At 39.1% G+C, this 26,774-nt stretch overlaps 1 protein-coding gene across 1 annotated transcript in view; it reads left to right on the top strand.

Moving 5' to 3' along the window:
- The window catches only part of LOC140727592 (E3 ubiquitin ligase TRAF3IP2-like), a 52,588-nt gene extending 28,408 nt beyond the window's left edge, over positions 1-24,180 (top strand). Inside the window, exons 2-9 of the mRNA XM_073045126.1 lie at positions 3,849-4,441; positions 9,481-9,523; positions 13,806-13,873; positions 14,183-14,280; positions 15,849-15,917; positions 16,065-16,181; positions 16,972-17,046; positions 21,592-24,180. Coding sequence (XP_072901227.1) covers positions 3,849-4,441; positions 9,481-9,523; positions 13,806-13,873; positions 14,183-14,280; positions 15,849-15,917; positions 16,065-16,181; positions 16,972-17,046; positions 21,592-21,738 — 1,210 coding nt within the window. The 3' untranslated portion in view covers positions 21,739-24,180. The remainder of the gene's footprint in view (positions 1-3,848; positions 4,442-9,480; positions 9,524-13,805; positions 13,874-14,182; positions 14,281-15,848; positions 15,918-16,064; positions 16,182-16,971; positions 17,047-21,591) is intronic.
- The last annotated feature ends 2,594 nt before the right edge of the window (positions 24,181-26,774 follow it).

Genomic DNA, 26,774 nt, shown 5'->3' with positions numbered 1-26,774 from the left:
TTGCATCATGCTGAAAAGACTAAACAGTGTGAGTGGCCTGTGGTTATGTAACACACACAAAATACTCGAGGAACTTAGCACGTCAGGCAGGAGTTCCCAACCTTTTTTATGCCATGAACCAGTGCCATAAAGCCTGGGGTTCGTGAACCCCAGGTTGGGGTCCCCTGATCTTTAGAAAGGAATAAAGGGGAAAGGTTTCAGGCAGAGACCCTTCATCAGGACTGGAGTGGAAAGGGGGAGGAATTCTGAATAAGAAGATTGGAAGCTAGAAGATGATGGGTGAACGTGGGTGAGGGGGCAAGGTAGGTGTGTAGGGGATAGTGAGAAGCTGGGAGATGATAGGTGGAAAAGGTAAAAACTGAAGAAGGGGGAATCTGACAGAAAAGGATCATGGGGGAAAGGGAAGGAGGAATCGGGAAATACTGCTTGTTGCAGACGGAGCAAAGGGAGCTAAACAAAGTAGTCAGCTAATCTATGTCAGGTCTCACCAATAAAGGAGGCCACACCAGGAGCACCAGATACAGTAGATGCCAGGAGGAAGATCAGTGGAAGGGATGAATGGACAAGGGAATCACGGAGAGTGCGATCCCTGCGAAAAGCGTATTGTTTGCTGGTAGGATCCTATTGAAGATGGCTGAAGTTATGGAGAATGATGTGCTGAATGCATATGCTCATGGGGCGGTAGGTAAAGTCAAGAATAACTATCCTTGTTAAGGTGGCAGGAAGATGGGGTGAGGGCAGATGTCTGGAAATTGGAGGACATTTGGGTGAGGGCAGTATCAATGGTGGAGGAAGGGTATTCCCATTCTTTGAAGGAGGATATTTCTGATGATCTGGAAAGGAAAACCTTGTCCTGGGAACAGATGTGGCAGAGACGAAAGAACTGAAGGTATGATTGTATTGAACCTGAGCTGATGTCAATAAACAGCAGCTGGACGTAGGTATTGCTGTTGTTCAGGTGATCTAAGGCCGAGTGGAGAGCCAGTGAGATTGCATCTGCTGTAGATCTATTGTGGTGATAGGCAAATTGCAGTGGGTCCAGGTCCTTGCTTAGGCAGGAGTTAATTCTAGCCATAACCAGTCTCTCAAAACACTTCATTGCAGATGTGAGCGCCACTGGGCGATAATCATTGAGGTAGCTCACTCTGCTCCTCAGGACACTAGTATGACTGTTGCCCTTTTAAAGCTGGTGGGAACCTCTGACTGCAGCATTGAGAAACTGAAGATGTCCTTGAACCTTTCCGCCAGTTGGTAGGCACAGTTTTTCAGAGCCCTACCAGGTACACTACCAGGGCCTGATGCCTTGTTGAGGGTTCACGCACTTGATAGATTGCTGATTAAGGAACTTAGCTCCTCCAGTGTCTGCCTGACACTGGCCTGAGGTGGAATGTACACCGCTACCAGGATGATGGCGGCAGGTGAAAAAGACTTGATCGCCAGAACCACCATTTCTGAGCACCACGATGAGTTAATTATAAAGCATACTCCACTTCTTCGGCCTTTAAAAGACTGAGCTGTCCTGTCTTTGTAGAGAAAGGTGAAGCCATCAAACTGCAGCGGTTCATCTAAAATAGCAGGGGGTAGCCACGTTTCCATGAAGCAAAGTACACAGCAGTCCCTGATATCCCTCTAGTACAGCAATATTGCTCTGACGTCTTCAGTTTTATTTTCCATTTGCCAGAAGGAGTTGGGGTACAAATCCTTTATGTTTCAATCTTTCTTGCAGCTCAGCGTGCTTTCCTTGTTTCCTTTTTCTTAAAGGGAAACTGCACTTGCAACCTGGGTCTGTAGTCTAGGATTTGGCAATTTTGAGTATCAATAGATTTTTAAAAACATCTTAAAACAATATTGCTTACTGAAGTACCTGTGGTTGTGACTGGATTTCAGTTGTAGTAGTCCTGAGCAGGAATATTTGGTGATTTCCACTGGAACTGCATGCAACCAGTCTCCTGTTATTGGTGCCATCATTGAGCAGAAATGTCTTTGTACCTTGTTTAATTGTGCTTTTGTAATCGAATATCATGTAAGCTCTTTGGTTGTCAGTCTAGAGCGAAGATCATCGTTTCTGGTGCTTATTTCCTGTTTCCTCCCTTCTTCTATCCAGCCATAGCGCCTCTCATTTCAGTACAGCGTTCCTTTCCCTCTCAGCTCAACTCATCACTCCTTTGCTCTCTTCTTCTGTGGTCATTCCTAGTTTTAATTCCTTGTGGCTCTTTGGTTTCTTTTATCATTTTTCTTAAGGCCTCATTGAGAATTCCAGCACTTGCTTCCCTTGTGCCCTACCATTCATTGTACAAGTCCTCTGCTGGTTTGATGTTCCAAAATGCATCAGTGCACACTTAACTGATTTGAAATCCATTTGCTATTCCTTGGCCTACTTCCCTAGCTGAATGACATTCCTTTGTAATCTATGATAACCATCTTCACTATCAACAACACCTCCTCATTTGATATCATTCACAAACTTACTGATCAAATTTTTATATAAATAATGAACAACACCTAGAACCAAACCCCTTAATTGCTCTGTTCGGTTTTTGGGGCGAGACAGATTTATGTCTGGGTCCGACCAAATGCCGAATACTATCCTTTGCCTCTGTCCTGGCTAGATGCTTGATCCTCCTTAGATGGAGAGATGTTGCCCCGCCCACTCATGCGCAATGGCTTAACGACATTATGGCCTGCTTGGACCTCGAAAAAATTCATTATTCAGTTCTTAATTCGGATCTAAAGTTCCATAAGGTCTGGGGACCTTTTATTGAGTACTTTCATAACCTTCCTCCTCACTAGGGTTTTTTTTCTTTTTTTTCTTCTTTTCGGTCCCTTGCTTTCAGCTCCCTTTTTTTTCTGGTAGTAGGCATTATTCTCCTCTGTTGTGAAGTGTATTCACAGTCTGGGAGTTTGACTGTCCTGACTTATACTCTTTATATTGTGTTGTGGTCGGTCTGGAGTTGTTGTTGTTTTTTTCTTGTGTTGTGGGGCTTGGGGAGGACACTAAGCTTACTTGTCTTTAATTTAGGTGCTTTTTTTGTTAAATTCTCTTCCTTGGTAGCATATTGTTATTGTATGCTTAATTTTGCACTGTATTAATGCTCCTCATTGGGATTTGGGGTTTTTAATTTGTAAAATGTTTTGAAAAACTAATAAAAAAATTAAAAAAAAAAAACTAATAATGAACAACAAGGGTGCAACACTTAACTCAGTCTCCCTGGACCCCAAGGGACCTAACCATCTAGGCTAATCTACCATTCAAGACCTTGTCTAAAGACTTGTTGAAGTCAAAACTGATAGCATTCAATGCCCTTCCCAAATCTACCATTATGGTTACCTCTTCAAAAATGTTTTGTCAAACAGGACTTCCCTCGCATAAGACCAGGCTAACTCCTAATCAGATCCTGTCTTTCCAAATGCCGGTTGATCCTATTCCTCAGAATTCCCTCCATTCTCCAACCATGTGAGGGAAGAATCATTCCAAAGGATCTACAGGCCAGTTAGTACATGCTGTCATGCACACCCACACCAGTCTTCCAACCCATTTCTTCCTGACATTGGGAACGTATGGATGTGAGGAGGGAATACAGTTTATCTTCAATCATTAGGATTTAATGAAAATGTACTTGGGAATAGATCCCAAAAGAATTGAAGCAGTGTTTTTGACTGAGCTGTTTACTTTTTCCTGCACTTATTAAATAGTGTTTTATTCTCTTGCATACTCTGTTTGACTTCAGTATGCTGAAATTAAGATTCGCAGTACTCTTTATACTGATCAACTGTTGTCTTGAGCCTTTCGGTTCTATACTTTGGGTGTTTAAACCAAAGTTTTAACATTTCTTACTGTTTTTCCACAGTTACCCACATTCTTCTCAAGAATGTACCTCACAGAACAGACCAGAGGAAAATGATGAAACAGACTGCGAGAGTTCTCTTTCAACATCACAGATCCCATCATGTGACACTTACAGGCCAGTGCCAGGGAATTGGTGCTCCACTGACCATTTCAGACAACTCTCTCAGTCTCCAACATGCTCTGACGCCTTATCTAAAGGTGCTGACAGTACTTGTGGTGGCGCTCCATTTTATCATATGAATAACTGTAGCAGTTCTCCTTCAAGTCATGGTCAACATTGGCACAGTCCTTCTGCCACCACCTCAATGGGACGTGATAGTTTTGTATCTGGTGACAACTTGATGCAGAGTGCCAGCGTGACTTATTCACTGCAAAATGGGAGCATACCATTATCAGCAGTTGCATCACATGGCACGCTTGGACTAACGCACCTTGAACCAGGGCTTCCTTTGCTGTCTTACCAAGTTCGACCAGGCAGTCCTTTCTCGCAACAGAGCCCTTGCCAACCTGGCGTTTCTGTGTATGTTCCTGAACCGCGTTGCTTTCCTCTTGCACCACCCAGAAGAGTAGACCTCAGCCCTTTTGGGACACCAGGTGAGCTATGAATTTTTCTTGATAGCGTGTTCATGAAACAACTCATTAAAATGGTTCTGTAGAGGAAGTTTAATTCCTACGTACATTGTTATTAGATGTCAGAGCTGCAAAATTGTAGCTGGGTGGATCTGGGGCACACATACTGCTTTGAAGACCTACATTGGTGCGAGAATGTTTGTGAACCCTGTAGAAATTTCTCTATATCGGCATAAAAATGATACAAGTGAAGTCTGCAAATATTGGACATCCAAGCAACACACACACAAAATGCTGGAGGAGCTCAGCAGGCCAGGCAGCATCTATGCAGAAGAGTATAGACAACCTTTTGGGCCAAATCCCGCTGAAGGGCCTTGACCCGAATCATCGATTATACTCTTTTCCGTAGATGCTGTCGGGCCTGCTGAGTTCCTCCAGCATTTTGTGTGTTACATCAACAGCACAATGAATTATTACAGGGCTCAGAGAAGTAGAAGTCTCGCTTTATCAAAATGATAAGCGTAAAAGAATAACAGTTAGAAAAGCTAGCAGTGTTTTTTGTTTATTGCTAGGACAGCTGAGTACCAAAATAGGTAGAGAATATCTCAGTAATGTGGGGTAAGATTTGGACTACTAGAAAATGTACTAATGAATCTTTGAATGAACAGGCCTCTTTATTTAAAGGCAAGAAATACTGAAATCAGTTCAAGCAAGGTTTATTCGGCTGATCCCCGGGAAGAAAATGGGTTGTGTCGTTAGTAAGTGTTGGACAAACTGTGCTTCTTTCTTTCTGTTGGAGTTAAGGAAAGTCTGAAGGGACTGACTTGAACCATTGGAGATCCTGAGAGATCTTGACATGGTAAATGTGTAGAAGGTGGTTCCTGTGGGAGACTGTAGAATTAGGGTTATCCTTTTAAGGCAGAGATGAGCCATTTTGTTTTAAGTGCAATGAGCCTATGGGACTTTCTTCCACAGCAGCGATATTTAAGGTGGAGTCTTTAAGGCAGAGATGGATAGCTGCTTTGTTTTTAAAGATTAGTTTTATTTGTCACATGTTCATTGAAACCTACAGTGAATTGCATGTTTTAGACCATAAGACCACAATATATGTGCTGAATAGCCTAATTTCGCCCCTATCTGGAAAACCCAACCAGGGAGAAATCAACTCCTCTTCTATCCTTTCAGAATTTTGTTTTTCAGTGAGATCATGACTCATTCTTCTAAGTCTGAAAATGTAAACTCAGCCTTCTCCATTTCTTATCATAAGGAAATGCACCTTAACTCTCATGAATTAACCTGGTAACCAACATTATATCCACTCTATTGCCAGGTGCTATCTTATCGGTACACTTTATAGTTGTAGGAAGGGGTGAACCTAGAATCAAAGGGCCAGAGATGTGAGAATAGAGATGTGGAGGAACTTCTTTATAGCCAGAGAGTGGTAAACCTATGGAATTCATTTGCACAGTCGGCCATGGAGTCCAAGTCATTTGGAATATTTAAAGTGAAGGTTGATAAGTTCTTAATTAGTAGGTACGTCAAAGGTTATGGGAGACAGTGGGAGAATGCGGTTGAGAAGGAAAATAAATCATCCATAATTGAACGGTGGAGCAGACTTGTAGAACAGTACAACACAGGAACAGGCCCTTTGGCCTACAAAGTTGTGCAATACCAATTAAATTAGTAATCAAATAGCCAATTACACTAATCCCCTCTTCCTATGCTGTCCTTATCATTCCATTTCATTCACATTCATGCCTCTCTAAATGTCTCCTAAAAATCTGTACTGTATCTGCCTCTACCACCGGCATAGGCTGCACATTCCAGACACCCACCACTGTCTGTGTACTTAAAGAAGAAAAGTCCGTCATATCTCCTTTGAAGTTGCTCCCTCTCACCTTAAGTGCACACCCTCTGGTATCAGACATTTCAACCTTGGGGGGGGGGGGGGAAGATGCTGTCTTTCTATCTATGCCTCCTCTCACATTATAAGCTTCTGTCAGATCTCCCCGCAGGGTTCCACCACGCCAGGGAAAACAACCCAAGCTTTCTCCAACCTCTCTTTATAGCACATCCTTTAATCCAGGCAGCATACTGGCAAACCTCTTCTGTATCCTCTCCAAAGCCTCAATGTCCTTCCTCTGATGGATTCAATAGCCTAATTCTGCTCCTATGTCTTATGATCTTAAGGTGTCTCCATTCATGCACTTAAATCCTCTTGCAATAAAAGCCTTTCTCATTACCCCCCTACCCATTTAATCCTTTTAATTATTCAAATGACTTCTACAAATGTTGAACAGCTGTGGTCAAGACGTTATTTGTAGAACATTTAATTAACTATTTTCCAATCTGAATAACTACTAACCCCCAAAACATTTAATAAAACAAAAACCCATTAACTTTTTTTGTGTTGTGCTGTTCTTCCTCTGACTTCACACTTCTGTGCTAGGACATGGGCTGATTTTGACTCAAAAGTCTGATTTAAAAAATCCAAGTATATATCTATAAGCTGATCCTCATCTGTTCTGTTCTTTCGGTTACTTCGTCAAAGGATTCTGTAAGGTTGGTCAAACGAGTCCTTCCCCTTTGGAATTAATTCACTGCTTATTTTCTCAATTTCTTGGTTTATTTTTCTATTACATCATTTGAATAAGGATTCTGTAATATTTCTAACCACTGATGTGAAGCAAATCAGACTGTAGTTTCCTGGACTTGATGCTAAATCCTTTTTTTATGTGAAGGTTGACCATTGGTTTTCTGGCACCTTTCCCTCTCGTAACAATTTTTAAGATATGGAAATCCTCTAAGTTTAATTGGTTTATTAATTATCATTGTTCACCAGCTCCACTTTTTGTCTTAAATATCTTTGATGTAATCACGTCTTGGAGAAACTATCATTGGCTCTGAACTATGGTCTAAAGCTTTTATACGGTGAAAGGTCAGTGTCCTGTTTTTTCTCCCTGTATGCCTCCGGAGCTACTGAATATCTCTCGCACTCTTTTTAAAAATTCATATTTGTAGCATCTACATTTTGTTTCTCTGTTTATAAACAGTGCTAGATGTTACAGTTTTTGGGATGTGGACATTGCTGGCAAGGCCCACGCCCAATTGTATTGAATAAAGCTGCACCTCGGGCCTGTTCAGAGGATGTTTTTGAACCAGCCACACGGCTGTGTGGTTAGAAGTACAGAAACCGATCTGGGTAAGGTTAAAGGTGGCTAACTTCCTCCCCTGAGGGAATTTCAGTTACAATAGTGATCTTATGGTTGTTACTAACTTGACTTTATATTTATTAAAGTTATTAACTGAATTAATGCTCCATAGGTGCAGTGGTGGGATTTGAACTCTGGTTTCTGGATTGCTCATCTATGCATCTGGGTTACTCATCAAAATCACTGCATCAGTAGAATGTCCCAATAGAGCTCATCTGTTCTGAAATAAAATCCAGTAGATCTCTTTATTGTCCTTCAGTACTTCAGCTGCTAGAATTGTCTGGTACTGCGCCGTGTTTATCTGCCACAAGCTGTGTTACAATACTGGTTAATTTACAAGCGTTACAATTTACTAGGTTGGTTCTGTTGATTCAGATCCTACCAAGGCAACAGGGCATGTTCCTTTGTAAAGGAGAGTTTCTGTTTTCCAAAAGTGACCTGAGACTGTTGAATATTAACTGCTCTTAGAAACGGTCCAGCAAGTCCGCTTGTTTCAAGAGGACTGCAAAGGACCCCATGTCGGCCTTGCCCATGTTGCTGTATCCTGTGGAGGGATACAAGGTGTTATTTCTTGGTGTACTTTACACAGCTTATTTCTGATAAATCAGTCCAATAGAAACAGGGTAAACCGTAAGTGTTTGGCCGAATGATTATTTTGTTTACTCTGTGCTTATTACTGCTTCTCTTCAAACATGTATCATCGTTCTGCATCTTTAACCTTGTTGCACTTTATTTAATCTATAAGTTATTGGAAGGCTGTACAGAGTGATGAGCCCAGAGCCAGCAGTCACAGTCTTGAAATCAGGGTGGACCATTGGGACAGGAGTGTGAAAGTTTTACACCAAGCGGGTGGTCAGTCTTCAGAATATTCAACGCTGAAGGGTTCTGAGAGATGAGTCAATGATTGATTTTAGTATAATGATTAATAACTATCTGGATATTAAAAGAAGGAGGGATATGGGATAAGGCAGTGAAATGGTGTTTGAAGGAGATTAGCCATGGAAGGGTTGAGTGGCCCTCCTCCGCCTTATGTTCTTCAAAGTGTATGTTGGAGCAGGAGTGAAATATAGAGATTAAAAACTGAGAGCACTTTAATATCAGTGGCCATTAACTTCATTTATCCAGAAATACTTGCAGATGAGTGCAGGTGATTTTGCACATTTCTCGACCCTTTTATTCAAACTAATGAGTGCCATATTTTCGGTAAATAGGGCTTATGGAGTGAGTTTTTAAGGTATTAGCTGATTACTGGTCTTTTCTATGATCACTTGAAACCTTTAATGGAAGACGGGGAACTACTTTGTTGGGGGTGGGGGACTGCATTCTTCGAATTAAAAATGACAGATCCTGAGACTCCATGATTGAGTTAATTAACTTATTTCTTGTTCATCTGTTTTCTACTGTGACATTGCTATTAATCTCAGTATAGCTCTCTGTTATAACTGCACCAATGGTATTATCTTGTTCATAAGGATGGGCACTCTTATGTAGTGAAATCATAGCTTTCCAACAGAGCTCTTCTCTTTTCTTCTGAGGAGTAGGTGAATATTTGAGATTTAAAATGTATTTGGCACTTCTGAATCTGTGCACATGTATTTAGTAGTAAAATATTCATGCATTCATATTCATTGGTAAGTGATTTGGGGTTTAAATAAAAGGAGAGGGAAAAATGGCTGAAGATTAGCAGATGACGGCTCTGGGAACATTACCAGAGTCGAAATGTAAACTCATGGAAGAAATGGCAATGATAAACATGAATTACATTTTGGAAATCGGCTGACTCATTGCAGTTAATCTGTAATATTCAACAGTTTACTCTGTGTGACTGGTCATATTTCAATCTAATTGCAGGTTTCATTCCTCCAAATGGTCCTGTAAATTTTTCTTTACAGAGGTAGGAATTTTAAGTATTTTTCTTGCTTCCTTTTTGCCATTTTAGAGGTCATGATTTTTAAAAAAAAAATAAGGTGTATTAGTTACATCAAGATATAGGTCAGACATTTTTCTGTGACATTTATAAAGATTTATTTATCGATTACTGATGTTTTACATAGCAGCCTACAGGAAGCAGTAATAGTGAAAATGGTAAGACTATGTAGGTTAATGTAATAGTTTAAAAACATTAGTAGAGTACATAAAATGGAATGCAACAAAATAACATAAATATAATTGTTAAAATGATTCATTTGGGGAGGGGAGAAAAGTCTGGATAATCACTTTATTGTGTGAGTTTTGAGTGTTTAATAGGCAGACATAAATGTTTCCCTGCCATTATACCTAATGGCATTTTTGCTCATAGTACTTAAAAATAAATCAGTCTGGTACATTCCTTTGTGTTATTACTAAAGATGCGGTACAAATAAATGACCTTTTTTGCACTGCAAACATCACATCTCTGCAATGCCTGCGAGGAGAGTTCATCATGTCTGGATGTGTCCTTGTGATGGTCCACCAGTCATCAGGACCTTACTTCATGCCTGAACCTGAGCGTTTGCTTTATCATCTCATCAGAGCCGCAGTGCTTCATTCTCCAGGGTGAGAATGTAAACCTTGAGACGGCTTAGGTGCTGTGTTTTTTAAGTAATTGACCAAAAAGATGATAAAATAGGGTGTGAGGTGAGGAAACGTGGACTTTAAACATTTAATATAAGAATGTGAAAGCACACTTTTTTTCAGAAGGTAAGAGTTTGAAGATTTGTAAACTGATTATAGAAACCAAATTATGTTGGTGCACCATGCAGTGGTGAAACTGTTACTATCGTCACCTTAATGGATTGTCAATGTGATGGTCTTGTTGCACTTATAGAGATTGATTGAAGAGACCACAAAGGTAAATCAGTGCGCAGGTTAAATTACTTCTTTGGAAGGGTGCAGTGTTGGCTTGTTAGATAGGTTAGAGTTATACAGCATGGAATGAGGCCCTTTGGCCAAACTGGGCCTTTATGATCAACATGCCTATCCAAGCTAATTCCATTTGTGATTATTAACTTCCAAACCTTTCCTATTCATGTACCTGCCCAACTCTCTTTTAAAAGTTGTATCTTTCTAAACACTTCTGGCAGCTCATTCCACATACATACCAGCCTACATACTCAGGAAATAGAAAAGGCGTGTCAAAAGGGCAACGTTATGATGGTCATGGGAGATTTTAACATGCAGGTCGATTGTGAAAATCAGGTTGGTAGTGGATCTCAAGAGAGTGAATTTGTTGAATGTCTAAGAGATGGCTTTTTAGAGCAGTTTGTCGTTGAGCCTACTAGGGGATCAGCTATACTGGATTGGGTGTTATGTAATGAATCGGAGGCAATTCAGGAGCTTAAGGTAAAATAACTCTCAGAAACCAATAATCACAATATGATTGAGTTCAATTTGATAGGGAGAAAGTCAAGTCTGATGTAGCAGTATTTCAGTGGAGTAATGAAAGTTACAGTGGTATGAGAGAAGAGTTGGCCAAAGTAAATTGGAAGGAGCTGCTGTCAGGAATGTCAGCAGAGCAGCAATGGCGTGCGTTTCTGGGGAAAATGAGGAAGGTGCAGGACGTGTGTAATCTAAAAGTGAAGAAATACTTAAATGACAAAATTGTACAACCGTGAAGTCAAAGTCGAGGGAAGTCAAAGCTAATATATAAAAACCAAAGAGAGGGCATACAACAAAGCAAAAGTTTGTGGGAAGACAGAGGATTGGGAAGTTTTTTAAAAACCTACGGAGAGCAACTAAAAGTATCATAGATGAAATATGAAACCAACTAGCAAATAATATCAAAGTGGATAGAAAAAGCTTTTTCAAGTATGTTTTTTAAAAAAAAGAGAGATTAGAGTGGATATAGCACCGCTAGAAAATGAGGCAAGAGAAATAATAACGGGGGACAAGGCGATGGCAGATGAACTAAATGAGTATTTTCAATCAGTCTTCACTGTGGAATACACTAGCAGTGTGCTAGATGTAGTGTGTGTAGGAGAAGTGGGTGCAGTTATGAATACAAGAGAGAAGGTGCTGAAAAAGCTAAAAGGCTGAAAGGTACATAAGTCACCCGGACCAGATGAACTGTACCCTAGGGTTCTGAACGAGGTAACATTAGAGATTATGGTGGCATTAGAAATGATCTTCCAAAAATCATTGGACTCTGGCATTGTGCCAGAGGACTTGAAAATTGAAAATGTCACTCCATTCTTCAAGAAAGGAGAAAGGCAACAGAAAGGAAATCATAGACCAGTTAGCCTGACCTCATTGGTTGGGAAGATTTTAGAGTCAATTGTTAAGGATGAGGTGATGGAGTACTTGATGACTCAAGACAAGATAGGACAAAGTCAGCATGGTTTCCTTAAGGGAAAATCTTGCCTGACGAGCCGGTTGGAATTCTTTGAAGAGATTACAAGTAGGATAGATAAAGGGGATGTAGTTGATGTTGTACATTTGGAGCTTCAGAAGGCCTACGACCAAGTTAAGAGCCTGTGGTATTATAGGACAGTTACTAAGATGGTTAGAGCATTGGCTGATTGGAAGAAGGCAGCGAGTGGGAATAAAAGGATCTTTTTCTGCGTGGCTGCCAGTGACTAGTGGTGTTCCGTAGGGGTCGGTGTTGGGACACTTCTTTTTATGCTGTATATAAATGATTTAGATGATGGAATAGATGTCTTTGTTTCCAGATTTGCAGGTGATACAAAGATTGGTGGAATGGCAGGTAGTGTTGAGGAAACAGGTTGGATGCAGAAAGGCAGATTTGGAGAATGGGTAAGAAAGTGGCAAATGAAATACAATGTTGGAAAATGCACGGTCATGCACTTGGTATTTTCCCCCAAATGGGGAGAAAATCCAAAAGTCTGAGATGCAAAGGGACTTGGGAGTCCTTGCACAAAAACACCCTAAAGGTTAACTTGCAGGTTGAGTTGGTGGTGAGGAACGCAAATGCAATATTAGCATTCATTTCAAGAGGACTGGAATACAAGAACAAGGATGTGATGCTGAGGCTTTATAAGGCATTGGTGAGGCCTCACCATGAGTATTGTGAACAGTGTTGGGCTCCTCATCTTAGAAAAGATGTGCTGGCATTGGAGAGGGTCCAGAGGAGGTTCACAAGGATTCCAGGAATGAAATGGTTATCATAGAAGGAACATATGATGGCTCTGGGTCTGTACTCACTGGAATTTAGAAGGATGAGGGGTGATCTGATTGAAACCTTTCAAATGTTGAAAGTACTAGACAGTAGATGTAGAAAGGATGTTTCCCATGGTGGGAGAGTCTAGGACAAGAGGGCGCAGCCTCAGGATAGAGGGGTGCCCTTTCAAAACAGAGATGCAGAGAAATTTTTTTAGCCAGATGGTGGTGAATTTGTGGAATTTGTTGCCACGTGCAGCTGTGGAGGCCAGGTCGTTGGGTGTATTTAAGGCAGAGATTGATAGGTTCTTGATCGGACATGGCATCAAAGGTTACAGGGAGAAGGCGAGGAGGAGGGGAAGAGGATCAGCCATGATTGAATGGTGGAGCAGACTTGATGGGCTAAATGGTCTAATTCTGCTCCTACGTCTTATGGTCTTATGTGTATGTACAACAAAGTTGCCTCTCAAATTCCTTTTAAATCTTTCCCCCTCACTTAAACCTACATCCTCTAGTCCTTGATTTCCCCCAATCTTGGGGCCTTCCTTGATAGGAAGGGACGTCCTGAGTTGAAACTGAGACAAGCAGTATGGCGCGCCTTTTTTTTTTGGATTTTAGAAGAAAGAGAGATGATATTGTTCAAATGTTGTTTCGCAGAATAGATGTCAAGGGGCTGTGTCTGAGGCCTGTAAATCGAGAAATAGGTGTTTCCATTGTGGGGAAAGAACCTCCTTAGGATGTAAATCTTTAAACATCCACAACCTACTGGGAAAGAATTCCAGTCTTTGAGCATTTTCAACACACATGACGGTAAATTCTGAATGGTGGGGAAAAGCCTGAGGGACTCGTGTAGCCTAATTCCAACTGTGATGTCCTGGCATTTGTGCTGACTGGTTATTCCGATTATATAGGATAACTTTATTTTGTTTGAAAGTCTAAGAGTCTGAGTTATAAATGTGTCAAGGAAGAGTTCTATCATCAACGTTGTTAATGTTGAATCAAAAATATGTATTTATGTGTAAAGTGAGGAACCTTGCAACAGAATATTTACAACCTTCTCATGTTCTGTCTTGTGTTCTCAGGCCACCTGCTCCCACAGATCCAGTAAATACAAATATGCCAGTCAGTGTGCCACTTCCCCGTGAACAGAGTAAGTTTCCAGATTGAGGCGAGGATTTTTTTTTTCTGAAAGAATCATGTATCTGCTTTGTTAATTTTGTATTTCTAACTGGGAAATCGTATTTGTATCAGACAATACTGTGTGCTCAAAGAGCTAACATCAGTATTGCATTTCCTGTCTAAGAAGTGTTATTTAAATGGGACGAATGTTATTTCATCCTCCGCAGGGAGTTCTCAATTGCAATTGGTATTGAATTTCCACAGTGAAAACATAGAAAAGATGCATCAGAATTTTCAAAGATGATTTGTATTGAGATGATGATGTTTTAATTTTTACCAGGAAAAGTCTTTGTGACATATGCAACAGATAATGACAAGCATGTTGGAGAAGTCATCAGTTTCGTTGCTTTACTGATCAAGAATGGATTTGAAACTCAGGTTGGCTTTGCCATTATCTCCTCTTTTTGTGTATACAATTGCCACTTGCACCCATGATCTTGGGTGTTTTGAGGGGAAAAGAGCTTTAAAGAAAACCCTGAAGGAAATAGACAGAATTATTTTACTGCGGATCAGGAAGAATCATATAAATATTTGGATTATTTAATCAGAAACCATGTCTTACCAAAAGTTTCGAGGTTAGGTGTATTAGTACATCTCTTGCCTTATCAGTGTTCGCAGAGTTGATGATTAAATGTCTTAAAGCAAAATTATAATTGTAAGTATACACTCAGTGGCCACTGTTACACCTGCTTGTTAATGCAAATACCGAATCAGCAAATATTGTTGCAGCAACTCAATGCATAAAAGCATGCAGACCTGATCAAGAGATTCAGTTGTTGTTCAGAGCTAACATTAGAATGGGGAAGAAATATGATCTAAATTCCTTTGATAGTGGAATGATTGTTGGTGCCAGATGGGGTGGTTTGAATATCTCTGAAAATGGTGACTTCCTGAGATTTTCAAGCACAACAGTTTCTGGAGTTTGCAGAGAATGGTACGAAAACAAAAAGCATCCAGTTAGCGCCAGTTCTGTGGGTAAAAACACCTTGTTAATGAGAGAGTTTAGAGGACAAAGGCCAGACTTTCTAGCTGACAAAATGGCAACTCAAGTAACCACACGTTACAACAGTGAAGTGCAGAAGAGTATCTCTGAATGTAAAATGTGTTGAACCTTGGGCTACAGCAGCAGAAGACCACAAACATACTCTCGCTGGCCACTTTACAGAGGCTAAGTGTGTAGTTCTTAAATTAGAACATATAGCAAATTGATTTTTTGGAATACTTTTGCTGTGCAATTTAATTGCCGTGTTCATTCAGCAGAAAAGTATCTGGCTTTTGTCAGAAAACCATTCTTGAAAGTCCCATAAACGTTTAAAAGTGACGTGGTTTCCAGTATAGAGTTTTGAGTCATTAATACCAAAATTACATTGCTGAGTTTCTATTATTAAATTGTCTGCCTGGAAGCAATTTCAGAATACCTTTAAAGGAACAGGTTCATAAAACTGATTTGAATTGTATTAAAATTCATCTGGGTGACATACTTTTGTCTGAGCTTCTTGACTTCTGATTCATGTAACATATCTTCCTTGAATTTGGAGTCAATATGTTAATCTTAAATGAAGGACAAAATCATGTTCAGTCTAAGATAAATATACTATTCTGGTTGAACTTGTAGTTTTGTGCTGCAACACATTGTGCTATGTCTGACCCTGTTTTTGACCCGTTTTTAAAAAAAAAACTCTTTCATTGCGTTTCAATCCTCATCTGACTTTTTCTTGAATGGAAAATAGTGTTTGCAATTGAAATGCATTACTGCTTATCTGTAGTTTCCTATAATTTGCATAATACTTCCAAATTTTGAGGTAATAGGAGTTGAGGGAATGATATCAAAGTCTAACCAAAAATAGGATGTCATGTGTAAGTTTTAGCCAATGTATTGTATGCAATTAAAAATATGCATAAAATTACCAGTTCTTAATAATTTATTCTCAGCTGTTTCTTTTTAGATTGATATATTTGAACAGCAATTCAGAAGTATAAACAAAATTGACTGGATGGAAAGATACATAAATGATGTGAGTATTCCTCATGCAATTTTGCAATGGTTTACATTTCCCTTAAATTTTATTCAAATATTTGTCCAGAGAATAAATAGCATACAGCTATTTCTTAATGTACTTCATCACTTTTGATCATGGTGTCTTTTTTATGTGCATTTTTAGAAAGACTACCTGATCATTATCATCATTAGCCCTAAATACTATGAAGCGGTTACATCTCACAACTTTGACATCAAAAATGATGAACATGCTTTGAATTCTGTCTTTATTTATAAACAGGTAAGCTGATAATCACAACAATCATATTACTGAGATTTTTTAGTTTGTTAATTTCCTCCCTCCCCCAATCAGTTTCCTCAGCTATGCTGCTGCATTTTCCTAGCAAACATCTCTCCTTCCATATTTATGTTCCTTAGCAACATTTTGTTGTTCAAACATGCCCTAAAAGCCAGTATATTAGTGAGTCAGGAGTGGCTGTAGTCCATTTTGTTTAAGATCAGAAACACATTGGCGAATCGGATGGTTTTGTCACGGTTGTACTGTTGAATAGTTTCTGTTTTGAATTCCACATTGTTAATCTAAATTGAAATTCTCCAGCTGTTTGAATTTGGGCTTCTGGAATTGTTAGCCCTGTAAAATTAACCATTACTCCACCAATTGTAAACACTGGAGATTCTACAGCTGCTGGAAATCCAGAGTAATATACATAAAATGTTGAAAGGAGCTCCAACGGGCCAGGCAGCACCTATGGGGAGACGTAAGGAGCTGACGGGTCAGGTCAAGCCACCTCATCAGGACTGAATCCTTTTTTTTTTTACGTATCCTGGGAAGAGAGCAAAGTATAACCATGTCTTGTTTGTAATTTTTTAATTGATGTGGAAGGAGTTACCATAGTGGCACTTTAGAGGTTACTAATTATATAACTGTTAAGTTACACCTTTAAAAGACGGCATTTTGAGCAAGATATCCTGGGAACACTTTTTAAAAATATTTGCATTGACTTTAATGCTAATTGTCATCTCTGAAATGTTCTCAAATATATTTTAATCTGATCATTGTTTTGTTGCAGCTGCAAAATGAATTCATTCAGAATGGAAGCAGGAATTTCAGATTTGTTCCCATTATTTTTCCGGGCGCTTGCATGGTAAGTAAACATCAAAGGGAATTTGGGTTAGCAGTTCAACAGCAGGGAGATCTTTGGAACTTTACAGGTTGCAAGAGGAAAGGCTACTTTAGTGTGGTACAGTCAAAGGGACGAGGAAGCCTCTGAAGTTCAAAATGCCTAACATAAATAAAAGATTTACTAAGTTCACAACTGATGGTTTAAAATGTTAACTTTTAAAAAATATTATTGCATAGTTTCATATACACTCAATAGCCATTCTATTAGATACCGTACTTATTAAGACAAATATCGAATCTGCCAATCATGTGCAGCAATGGAATGTATAAGAGCTTGCAGACATGGTCAAGAGGTTCAGCTGTTCAAACAAAACATCAGAGTAGGGAAGAAATGTGATCTAAATGATTTTGTCAGTGGAATGATTGCTGCTGCCAGATGGGGTGGTTTGAGTATCTCTGAAACTGCTGATCTCCTGAAATTTTCATACACAACAATCTCTAGAGTTTACAGAGAATGGTGCAAAAAGCAAAAAAAAAATAAAAAAAAATATATATATAGTGAGTGGCAGTTCTGTGAACAAGGATGTTTTGTTAATGAGAGAAGTCAGGGGAAAGTGGCCAGACTGGTTCAAGCTGGACTAGACCAGATTGAACTGATCCTATAACCATTCAAGGACTCCACAACACGTTCTCTATATTTATTGCTTATTTATTCTTTTTCTATTTGCACAATTTGTTTTTTGCACATTGGTTATTTGAATGTCTTATTTACTGTGCACATCTGCATGAAAATGAATCTGAGTGGTATATGGTGACACACCTGAACTTTGATTAAAAAAAATTACTTTAAAGCTGACAGGAAAGGGACAGTAACACAAATAACCACTTGTTACAACAGTGGTGTGCAGAAGAGCATCACTGAATGCACAACACATCGAGACTTGACGTGGATGGGTTACTGCAGCAGAAGTCCACGCCGGGTTGCACTCCTGTACCTAATAAAGTGGCCACTGAGTGTATATAATATATGGTGGGCGAAATCAGGCCAAAGCATAATAGTACAAACTGAGATAGAGCAAAATGAAGTGTTAGGAACCCATCAAGCAAAATTTGAAAGATTGAAGGTTACAGGTTTGTGATTTATCTAAACAGCATTTTAAAAAGTAAAGTACCCGAGTCATTACCAGAACATTATTATATAAAGAGACATACTCTGAAGCACACAAGGTATTTTCCAGGACATTACACATGATGAACAAGGAAAAAGAGTGCAGAGGGGGAACATCTAGAACTTGGGTGCTTAGCAGCTGAAAGCATGTGGAATTTTGTGGTTTTGTTAAGAAGCACAGGTACCTCAGAGTTTTGAGGCTGGAAATATTTGGAAGATATAAAGAATTTGGAAACAAGGATGAGAAAGTTAGTATCTAGGCACTGGTTAATTAGGATGCAGAGTTCAGCAAATCACACAGTAAATGGTTGGAATAGGCAAAGTTACGCATGGATGGGGTCTTCAAACAAGGGTAGAAATGGATGATGCTGGAGGAGCGATTATGTAATCTGTCTTGCTGTGCTTTGGTATTACCTTGTGGATAAGAAATGTACTCAGACTGAGCTTAATGCTGTGGCAAATTTGATCTGATTTTACTTGGAAACTTGGCAGGTACTTGTCATTTAATCCATTTTGAAATGGTGAACCAGATGGTGAGATGTTGTTAGTGAAGCAATTTGTCCCATCTCAAACCACAGTAACTGTACTTTCAAATTTAACCCAGCATCTATTCTTGCATGAACTTGCAGCATTTGTACATAAATGCTGGCATGTTTATTGGGAAAGCTGTTAGGCAGCTGAAAATGTTTGCATTAAGGATGTTATCCTTAAGGAACTCATTGTCTTTTGGCAATCAAAATATTCTACCTGAAGCATGACTCAAGTATCTGCCACTAGTCTGAATTTGGCTTGGTTCCTAAACACCTTAATTTAAAAACAGTCTCAATCTTGAACACCACATTTCTCTATTTGCTGCAGCTTTAAAGTTTGCATGTCGTCAGAAGCCCATTATGTTTTTATTTAATCGGCATGGTCTGATGCCACAATTGGCGCATTTTCCACCATTTTGATGTTCCAGATAAAACTTTTGATTTAGTTTTTGGCTGGACTAGCTGCAACATGTGTTAAATAGTGATTCTTCTGAGAAAACTAGAGGTAGCAGATTAAAGAGTAAGGCAATAGAGAATTCACATGGCAGTAATTTTGAGTATATATTTAAAATATTGGGTTATATACAGTTGCAGGTGCTTTTGTATTTTATCAGCCACTAAAGATCATTTTATATTTTCACAACAGGTTTAGCTGTTAATGAACCTATCTACTTTGACTCTTGGATTTGTTCTGTTTTCCCCCCACATTGGAGATGCAAAGAACTGGCTAGTGATCTTCTCTGGGACTAGATATAGACTAATGCTGCAAGTTTGAGGGAATATAGGTGGAGGGTTTTAAAGGGAGGACCATGAATGTGGAGGAGAATATAATTAATGAGTCAAGCTTAATCTTTAGCAGAGGCTGATGGTGTACAGGAAAGAAAGGGAACAAGTTGCTCTGCCTGTGTATTGGAAGTCAAATGCAATGGATTCCGGTTAATTGGGACACATTTTGGCCAATTAAGCAGCTGTCTCAATTAGCTGAAATTTCATGGATATAGTTAAAAAGGTATTTTTTTTTTTTAAAAAAAGAAACTCCCAATTAACTCAGTAACTCATTATGTGTTTAGATGAAATATAGAACAATTAAGAGCACTACCAGTACTTCTACAGTACTATAAAATTGTACTGTTCTTAATAGTTATTGACAGAGAAATTCATCCAGGGTGCTCTGCTGTGTTCTTTTGATTGATTGTAAATAAACAAAATCAGCACATGCACCTAGTGCAGATAATGGACTGCCTTCATACTGTGTTTTGATAATTGCATCCTGTAAATCTTCTTTTCCATTGTAGCATTCAAAATGATGTTCAATGCCTTCAAATGCCATGTAGTTGCTAACTTGTTGAAGTAGCGAAATATTTCATTTGCACTCCTGGTTGTTTCTGGCATCTCCAAGACTGAATGTTTGAAACGGCAATGAGCAAAACAGTTCTGAATGGTCTTGCTGCTTTTTCTACACAAATGCATGGAACTGACACTATTTTAAAAACTGTTTCCTCTAAGCATGGTATAATGTCTAATGGGCACAGCAAAAGTACGTGACTGACACTATTTAGGAACTGTTTGGCAATAGTCTCCTGTCCCAATTAAGCGATGTGGTGTCCTAAATAAATAAAAGGAATCCTGGCTACTTTCTTGATCAGTTTTTGTTCTTTAAGAGTTGTCCCAAATAAGGGACTGTCCCAATTAACCAATGGCCCAATTAACTGGAATCCACTGAACTTGAATGAGCATGAAATTCAGTCTGCATGTGTGAAAAATTTAGGTGATAAATATTTTTTGTGACAGGAGGAAAGAAAAAAATAGGAGATCAACATTCAGGTTTATACTGTGGATGAACTTGACTTAAAGACAGTGCAATTAACTTGAAGCATTAATAAACTGATGTGCTTCGCTTAAGAAATGTATGAAGATGACTAGAATTTTAATGGGCACACTGGAGGTTTTGGGACTGAGTAACGTGACTATGGTGACAGAAGTTAATTTGTGTTGTTAATTCTGAAAATTGTTTCAAATTAAAATGTAGACATGAATTTTGGTAATTGTGCATTTCCATTTGAAAATTATACAAACCATATTAAACTCAAGATTAATGATTGTTCACTGTCATTTGTCTGTACGCAAGTGTAAAGGAAAACAAAAATATTATAACTCCAGATCTGATAGAGCATAAAAAATCTGCAATAAGCATAAAGAACACAGTTTATACATATAAATACTTAAGATGATCTTACATACATAGACTGAATATATGTACATAAAGTGGCACTAGGCACAGGAGTATCTATACATATGGTGACTGACAGGAGAAATAAAATGGTGGTGTGTGAATGGGTGGAGGTGTTGATAAGCTGACGGCTTGGAGGAACTAACTATTTTTGAGTCTGGTGGTCCTGGCATAGCCTCTTCCCTGCTGAGAGTGGGACAACAGTCCATGAGCAGGGTGGGTGAAATCTTTCAAGATATTGCTGGCTATTTTCTGCCACCTTTCTGTGTATATGTCCTTGGTGGTGGAAAAGCTGAAGCTGGTTATGCGTTGGGCAGTTTTAAGTACCCATTGTAGGACTTCTTGTCTGCAACAGTGCAGATTCTGTACCACAGTGATGCTCTCAACTGCACACCTTTAGAAGGTCATGAGTACTGATGTACATAGATTCCGCTTCCTCAGAAAGTAGAGATGTTGGTGAGCTTTCTTGTGGGTAGATCAAGGTATATTGGAACTTAAGGTGACAGGTAACAGAGAATGAAGTGTGCTTAATTAAGATCTGATTAAACCATAGCGATCAATTAGTAATTTGATTAACAGGTTGCAAACATTGTCTTTGGTATCAACTGATTTTAATCATTGTTCATGTTATTTGTTCAGAAACATGTTCCTTCATGGCTTCAAAATACGCATGTCTACAACTGGCCGATGCAGCGTCAAGATATCCTACGACGGTTAATGCGTTTGGAAAAGTACAACCCACCTCCAGTTGGTGAACTTCCCACCATTATACAGAAATCTATTTAATGCATTTGGAATTTGTTGCTATAAATGTCAGAAGAAATGCATGAGCTAGTTAAGTCCATACATTTTCTTGGTGATTTGTAAGTACCATGGCAAAGATCAGACAGTTCGCTAGAGGTCTGGTAACCCTGATTTCCTGAGTTACTCACTTCAGAATATTTTGGAATCTTTTAAGATTTGCTACCCTTTGACATGGATATACATTTGATATGAACGTAATTCACCTCTGAGATGAGGTGGATGGGAAAACCAGAAGAAATGTTCAAACGTTAATCTGACTTTGTATTTGGAAGGTTACTTTCCACTTTGAGGCTTCTTTTTGCAGCCACATTTGCTATTACATTCAGTGATAGGAGTGTTGGATTAAAGATTACTCTGATCAATAAATGACTGAGGTAATACTATGTAAACAAGACTGGAGCAGTTGTTTAACTTAACTGAGTTTGCACAAAAGAGCAGTGTGTTTTAATCTGACAGAAAGAGTGTATTTGGTGTTGACATCTGAGAATGGAAAATGGCAGATGCTTGTTCCCATATATAAACAATTGCTTGCAATAACGGGCAGTAAAATGATTTTGAGCTTTCTAATATTCCCAATGTCAGCTCAATTATAGTGTGATTATTGCCTTTTGTGAAACATTGGAGCAGAACAGCACAGTGAAATCCGCGATTCTACTAAAATCACTTGTTTCATTTGCATAGGTGATTTTTTTTGTTTTTAGAGAAAGCTGCAGAACCTTCTAAAATTGGGGCTTTAATAAAACATAACAAATCTTTTACCCGGAAAATGATTTAAGAGGGTTATTTTTAAACATAACTACTAAATAATTTCCAAATGTGCCCAGATTATTCCCATGCTTTAAATATTTTTTGTATTTTGTTCATAAAACCATTTTTGTACAGCATTTTCACTTATCTACAATAATATGACATGAGGTTTAAATCCACATACAAGTCTCGTATCTAGTGAATATGTCCACATTTTATTTTAAATTTGGATGTTTGCCAAAGTCTAGGTTGGCCAAAAGGCCTGTTTCTGTGCTGTTGTGTTCTATGACTTTGTCAAGGCTAACATTTATTGTCCATCTCTAAACGTTCCCGAGGTAGTGGTGGTGAAATGCTTCTGGTGAAGATGTTGGGTGGGCGTAGTGAAGATGAAGAACTTTGTAAATTGCATCGAGGCTGCTACCTTGTCCAAGTAGACATGTGACATACTTTGCATAGTAATGAACAATAATGACCAGCATCACTTCCATAGTTAAGAATGATTTGGGTTAAAATGGTAAATGCGGGCACGATAATTTATTTTGCAGTGACAATGCCAACACAGTAACTCCAGTCTTGTGGAGCATAAATGTTTTGTATTCTGTTCTCTTGACTTGGTTAGTGATATCTCCTTGAGAGTGTTGTTTTCTTATTGAACAAGAACAGCTTTAAGTTTTACGTGAAGACTTAAGTGTTGCTGAACAATCCACTAGGACTCAGAAACTAAATTTGCGTGTGAAGTTTCAGAAACCAAGAGGATATTGTTTATTGTTCATCATGTCCCAGCATAACTTGTGTTCATGGAGTTGAGGAAGGCATAGTGACCATCTGTGGCAATAGATTATAAATACAGAAACTGTGTATGAAGGTATTTAAATTTGATCATATTTGGAGAGAGGGAAATAGACACATTGTGCTCAAACGTGCATGACTTTAACAGGATTACTTGATTATTGCAGAGAGGAACATAGTGGATTTATCGTGCATGGCCACCTTTGCAAATCTCTGATGTACAGGAACAAATTGTTAAGAGTATAGCCATATAACATCTTACTGACTGAATGGTCTTTGAATTCTGGTGCATTAAATATAAAACAAAACAACATAATATTTGTTTAGTTGGTATAAATGGTTTTGCGATTGTTTTGTGTTTCTTCCGACCAGATGATGGTTGGTAAATATATAATGTAATTATGATGGTGCCGTTTATTATTATGGTGTGTTCTCACTTAAGTATAAAATTGGAAAGAGAGCCATGAAGCTGAATTTAGGAAGTAGCTGGTAACCCAGCCTAAGATTGCATTATCTACATATAGCAAGATTGATATAATTCACAGCAAAGCGAAAGCGAAGGCAGAAATGTCATACTTATAAAATCATTCTTATTCTTTAGTGAATCTAATTGGCAACATTTTGTAGCTGTATTGTTGTGAACTATCTTTACTGCAAAGTATGATGGATTTTGACCAAAGAGAGTGCCTTACATAAAATAGCCATGGGGAATGTTACTCTAAATATTGCAATTTTACTTATGTAATGGAATTGAATGTCAAGAATTAGATAATAGACAACTTTTGTTTGTGCTTCAAAATCTGATGATACTGTCATGTTATCCACAAGGTTTATTGTTCTACTGGGTTTATTCTGGGTTTAATAAATCTATATTCTTGCCAAGCAAAATAGTTTGACTTTTTTTCTCGTTGCTTTCTTTATGAAAAATGCTTCATAAGAGTTGAGGATCTTTGATGCGATTTTGATGACTGTGGTTAACCATATAACAATATGGATGGTAAACAAGTGTCAGTGGATTGATCATTCTCAGACAGTATCGCACTGAATGTGGCTGAAGCTGCGCCGCTCAGCAAAGGTGAAAAATATTGCACCACAATCCTGATACTCATTTAAATAGTGGGAAAGTTTAAGAGCAGCACAATAGTGTAATAGTTAGCGTAACGCAGTTAAGAGTACCAGCAACCCAGATTGAATCCCATTGCTGTTTATGCATTCTTCCCATGACTCCCATGTGTCTCCTCCAGGCTCTCAGGTTTCCTTCCACATTCCAAAGACGTCTGGGTTCGTAGGTTAATCGGACTCTTAGGTGTAATTGGGCCTAAGCTCAGCTCATCGGACTGGAAGGCCTGTTACTGTGCTGTACCTCTAAGTAAATAAAAATGAGAATCGAGCACTCGATGTTTAAACACCACTCATGCTCCCACCACTCCAGTAGATCTATCTACATCTAGGTAATCTGGATGATAATCTAATTGTTGGTGGACCCGCAAGGCATTTGGTAGTGTTCATATATTAAACATGGGCAATAGATTTCCTGCCATTGTATGGCACAAATATCGTTTGGCGTACCCAAGCTTGAACGGTGCCCAAAATGCAACGGCATCATGGTCATGTATTTTGCATACTGCAATCGTAGGTTGTTATTTTCAGCAACTGGAAGACGGGGCCAAGGAGCTGCTTCAGCAATGACACTAGGAATTGGCCTTCAGCAACTGTAACACCTTCTTTCGTGCAAGATATGATTTCAGTCCCTCATATTAATGCACCTCACCTTCATTGTTACTCTGTTTTACTTTGGTTCATTTATGTTCTCCCATCTCTTCACCCTACGTGTTGTTTAATCGACCCTCATTCAAAACAGGATGTGGTATCTTTGTAGACCTGACATGATGGTTGTGGCATTGCTTAGTTCTGAGAATGCTTCATTTGCTGTTTTGCTTGTATTTAGTCCAGTTTTGTGGTTTTAAAAGATTTCTACTTTGGTACTCTGGATATTGCTCTGCATGCCCTTGGAGGCTATTCATTCGTAATCCTTAACTCCATAGAGTAAATGATAGACTGAGAAATATTTCATCAGCAAATATAAACTGCTCTGATTCAGAGTGGCTCATGGATGCCCAGTTTTGAGTTCTTTTTTGCTAGATTTGCATTAATGTAGCGTAGTGCAAACACTTGCGGAGTATGATGTTCTCCCAAGGGATTATCCCTTTAATGAAAAGTGCCTGTGTGTGAATTTGTTTAACCTTGGGAGACTGATGCGTGGAGAGCCACCACACGGTCCTAGACAGATTGGCGTCCGTGTCCAGTGGCAAGGAAAGCCAAACCACTGTGGACCCTTCGCTGCTGCTGCTGTGATGAGGTGTCGTTTTCCAACTGTGCCACTGTTGAGGCCTCGGTCGGATTGCTCTTTGTCTGGAACCTCCCGCTTGTCCTTGTCTCTATGGGGGACCCTACCAGGTGCTGAGTGCTGGATGGCTAAACTCTAGGTGGCATTGCTCTCAGGAGCTCACAAATCTCTCTGCCCGGCGATGATCCTTGGAGAAGTATTAATGTTTTACTCCGCACAATAACCTTTCTCAAGTTACTTCATCCATCTTGAAACTCTACAGTCCTAATCAACAGTGGCATCTGATTGCTGGATTTGTTCACCTTGGAATCTTAAAACATTTTATTTTGTTTTGAATGCTTTTTAAAAATGTTGAGTGAATTGCGATATAACACGATGTGATAAATACTCTGTGTGAGTGGACTGTTGGTATTCATAAACACGAGATCCTGTAGACGCTGGAAATCAGCAGGTCAGGCCCCTAATCTGTTGAGGGTCTCCAGCCTGAAAGTGTTAGCATTCATTGCCTGTTTTCAATACCACTTCAGATTTCGATGTGTGTGCTTGGCATGTTTCTTTAAAAAAATAATTTAGAGTCAGAGTTATGCCATACAAAAAAACTGACCACCTTTTCAGTCCAACTTGTCTGTACCAACCAAGGTGTCTATCTGAGCTAATACCACTTGTCTGTGTCAGGCCCATAGTCCCTAAATCTTTTTTTAATCATTTACCTATCCGAATCTCTTAACACTTTAAATTATAAACCACCTTTAGCACTTCGTTTGGCAACTCACCATATACTCACTGCACTCTGTGGAGAAAAACATGGACCTAAATCCCCTGTAAATGTTAAACCTATGCTTTCCAGTTTTAGATCCCCAAGATCGATTAGAGAACTGTGCTGGTCTACCTTGTCTGCGTCCTGCTATAAAGTCACTACTCAGTCTCCTTTGCTTCAGGGTAAACAGCCTCTCCTTCAGAGCACAGGTGAAGTGATGGAGAGGAACCTTTGATTCAAAAAGACCATCAGAAGAGTAGAATAGAAAATGGCATTGTTGGACAGACAAGATTGAGAAACTAGGAAAATGCAACTTTTCCAGAAGGTAGTTATAAAGCTAGCACATATTGGTCATTATCCTCTCCCCTTAAATCATGG

This window comes from Hemitrygon akajei, chromosome 5 (assembly GCF_048418815.1).
Source record: "Hemitrygon akajei chromosome 5, sHemAka1.3, whole genome shotgun sequence".
NCBI classification, from domain to species: domain Eukaryota; kingdom Metazoa; phylum Chordata; class Chondrichthyes; order Myliobatiformes; family Dasyatidae; genus Hemitrygon; species Hemitrygon akajei.
This window is presented reverse-complemented; position numbering and strand designations above follow the sequence as displayed.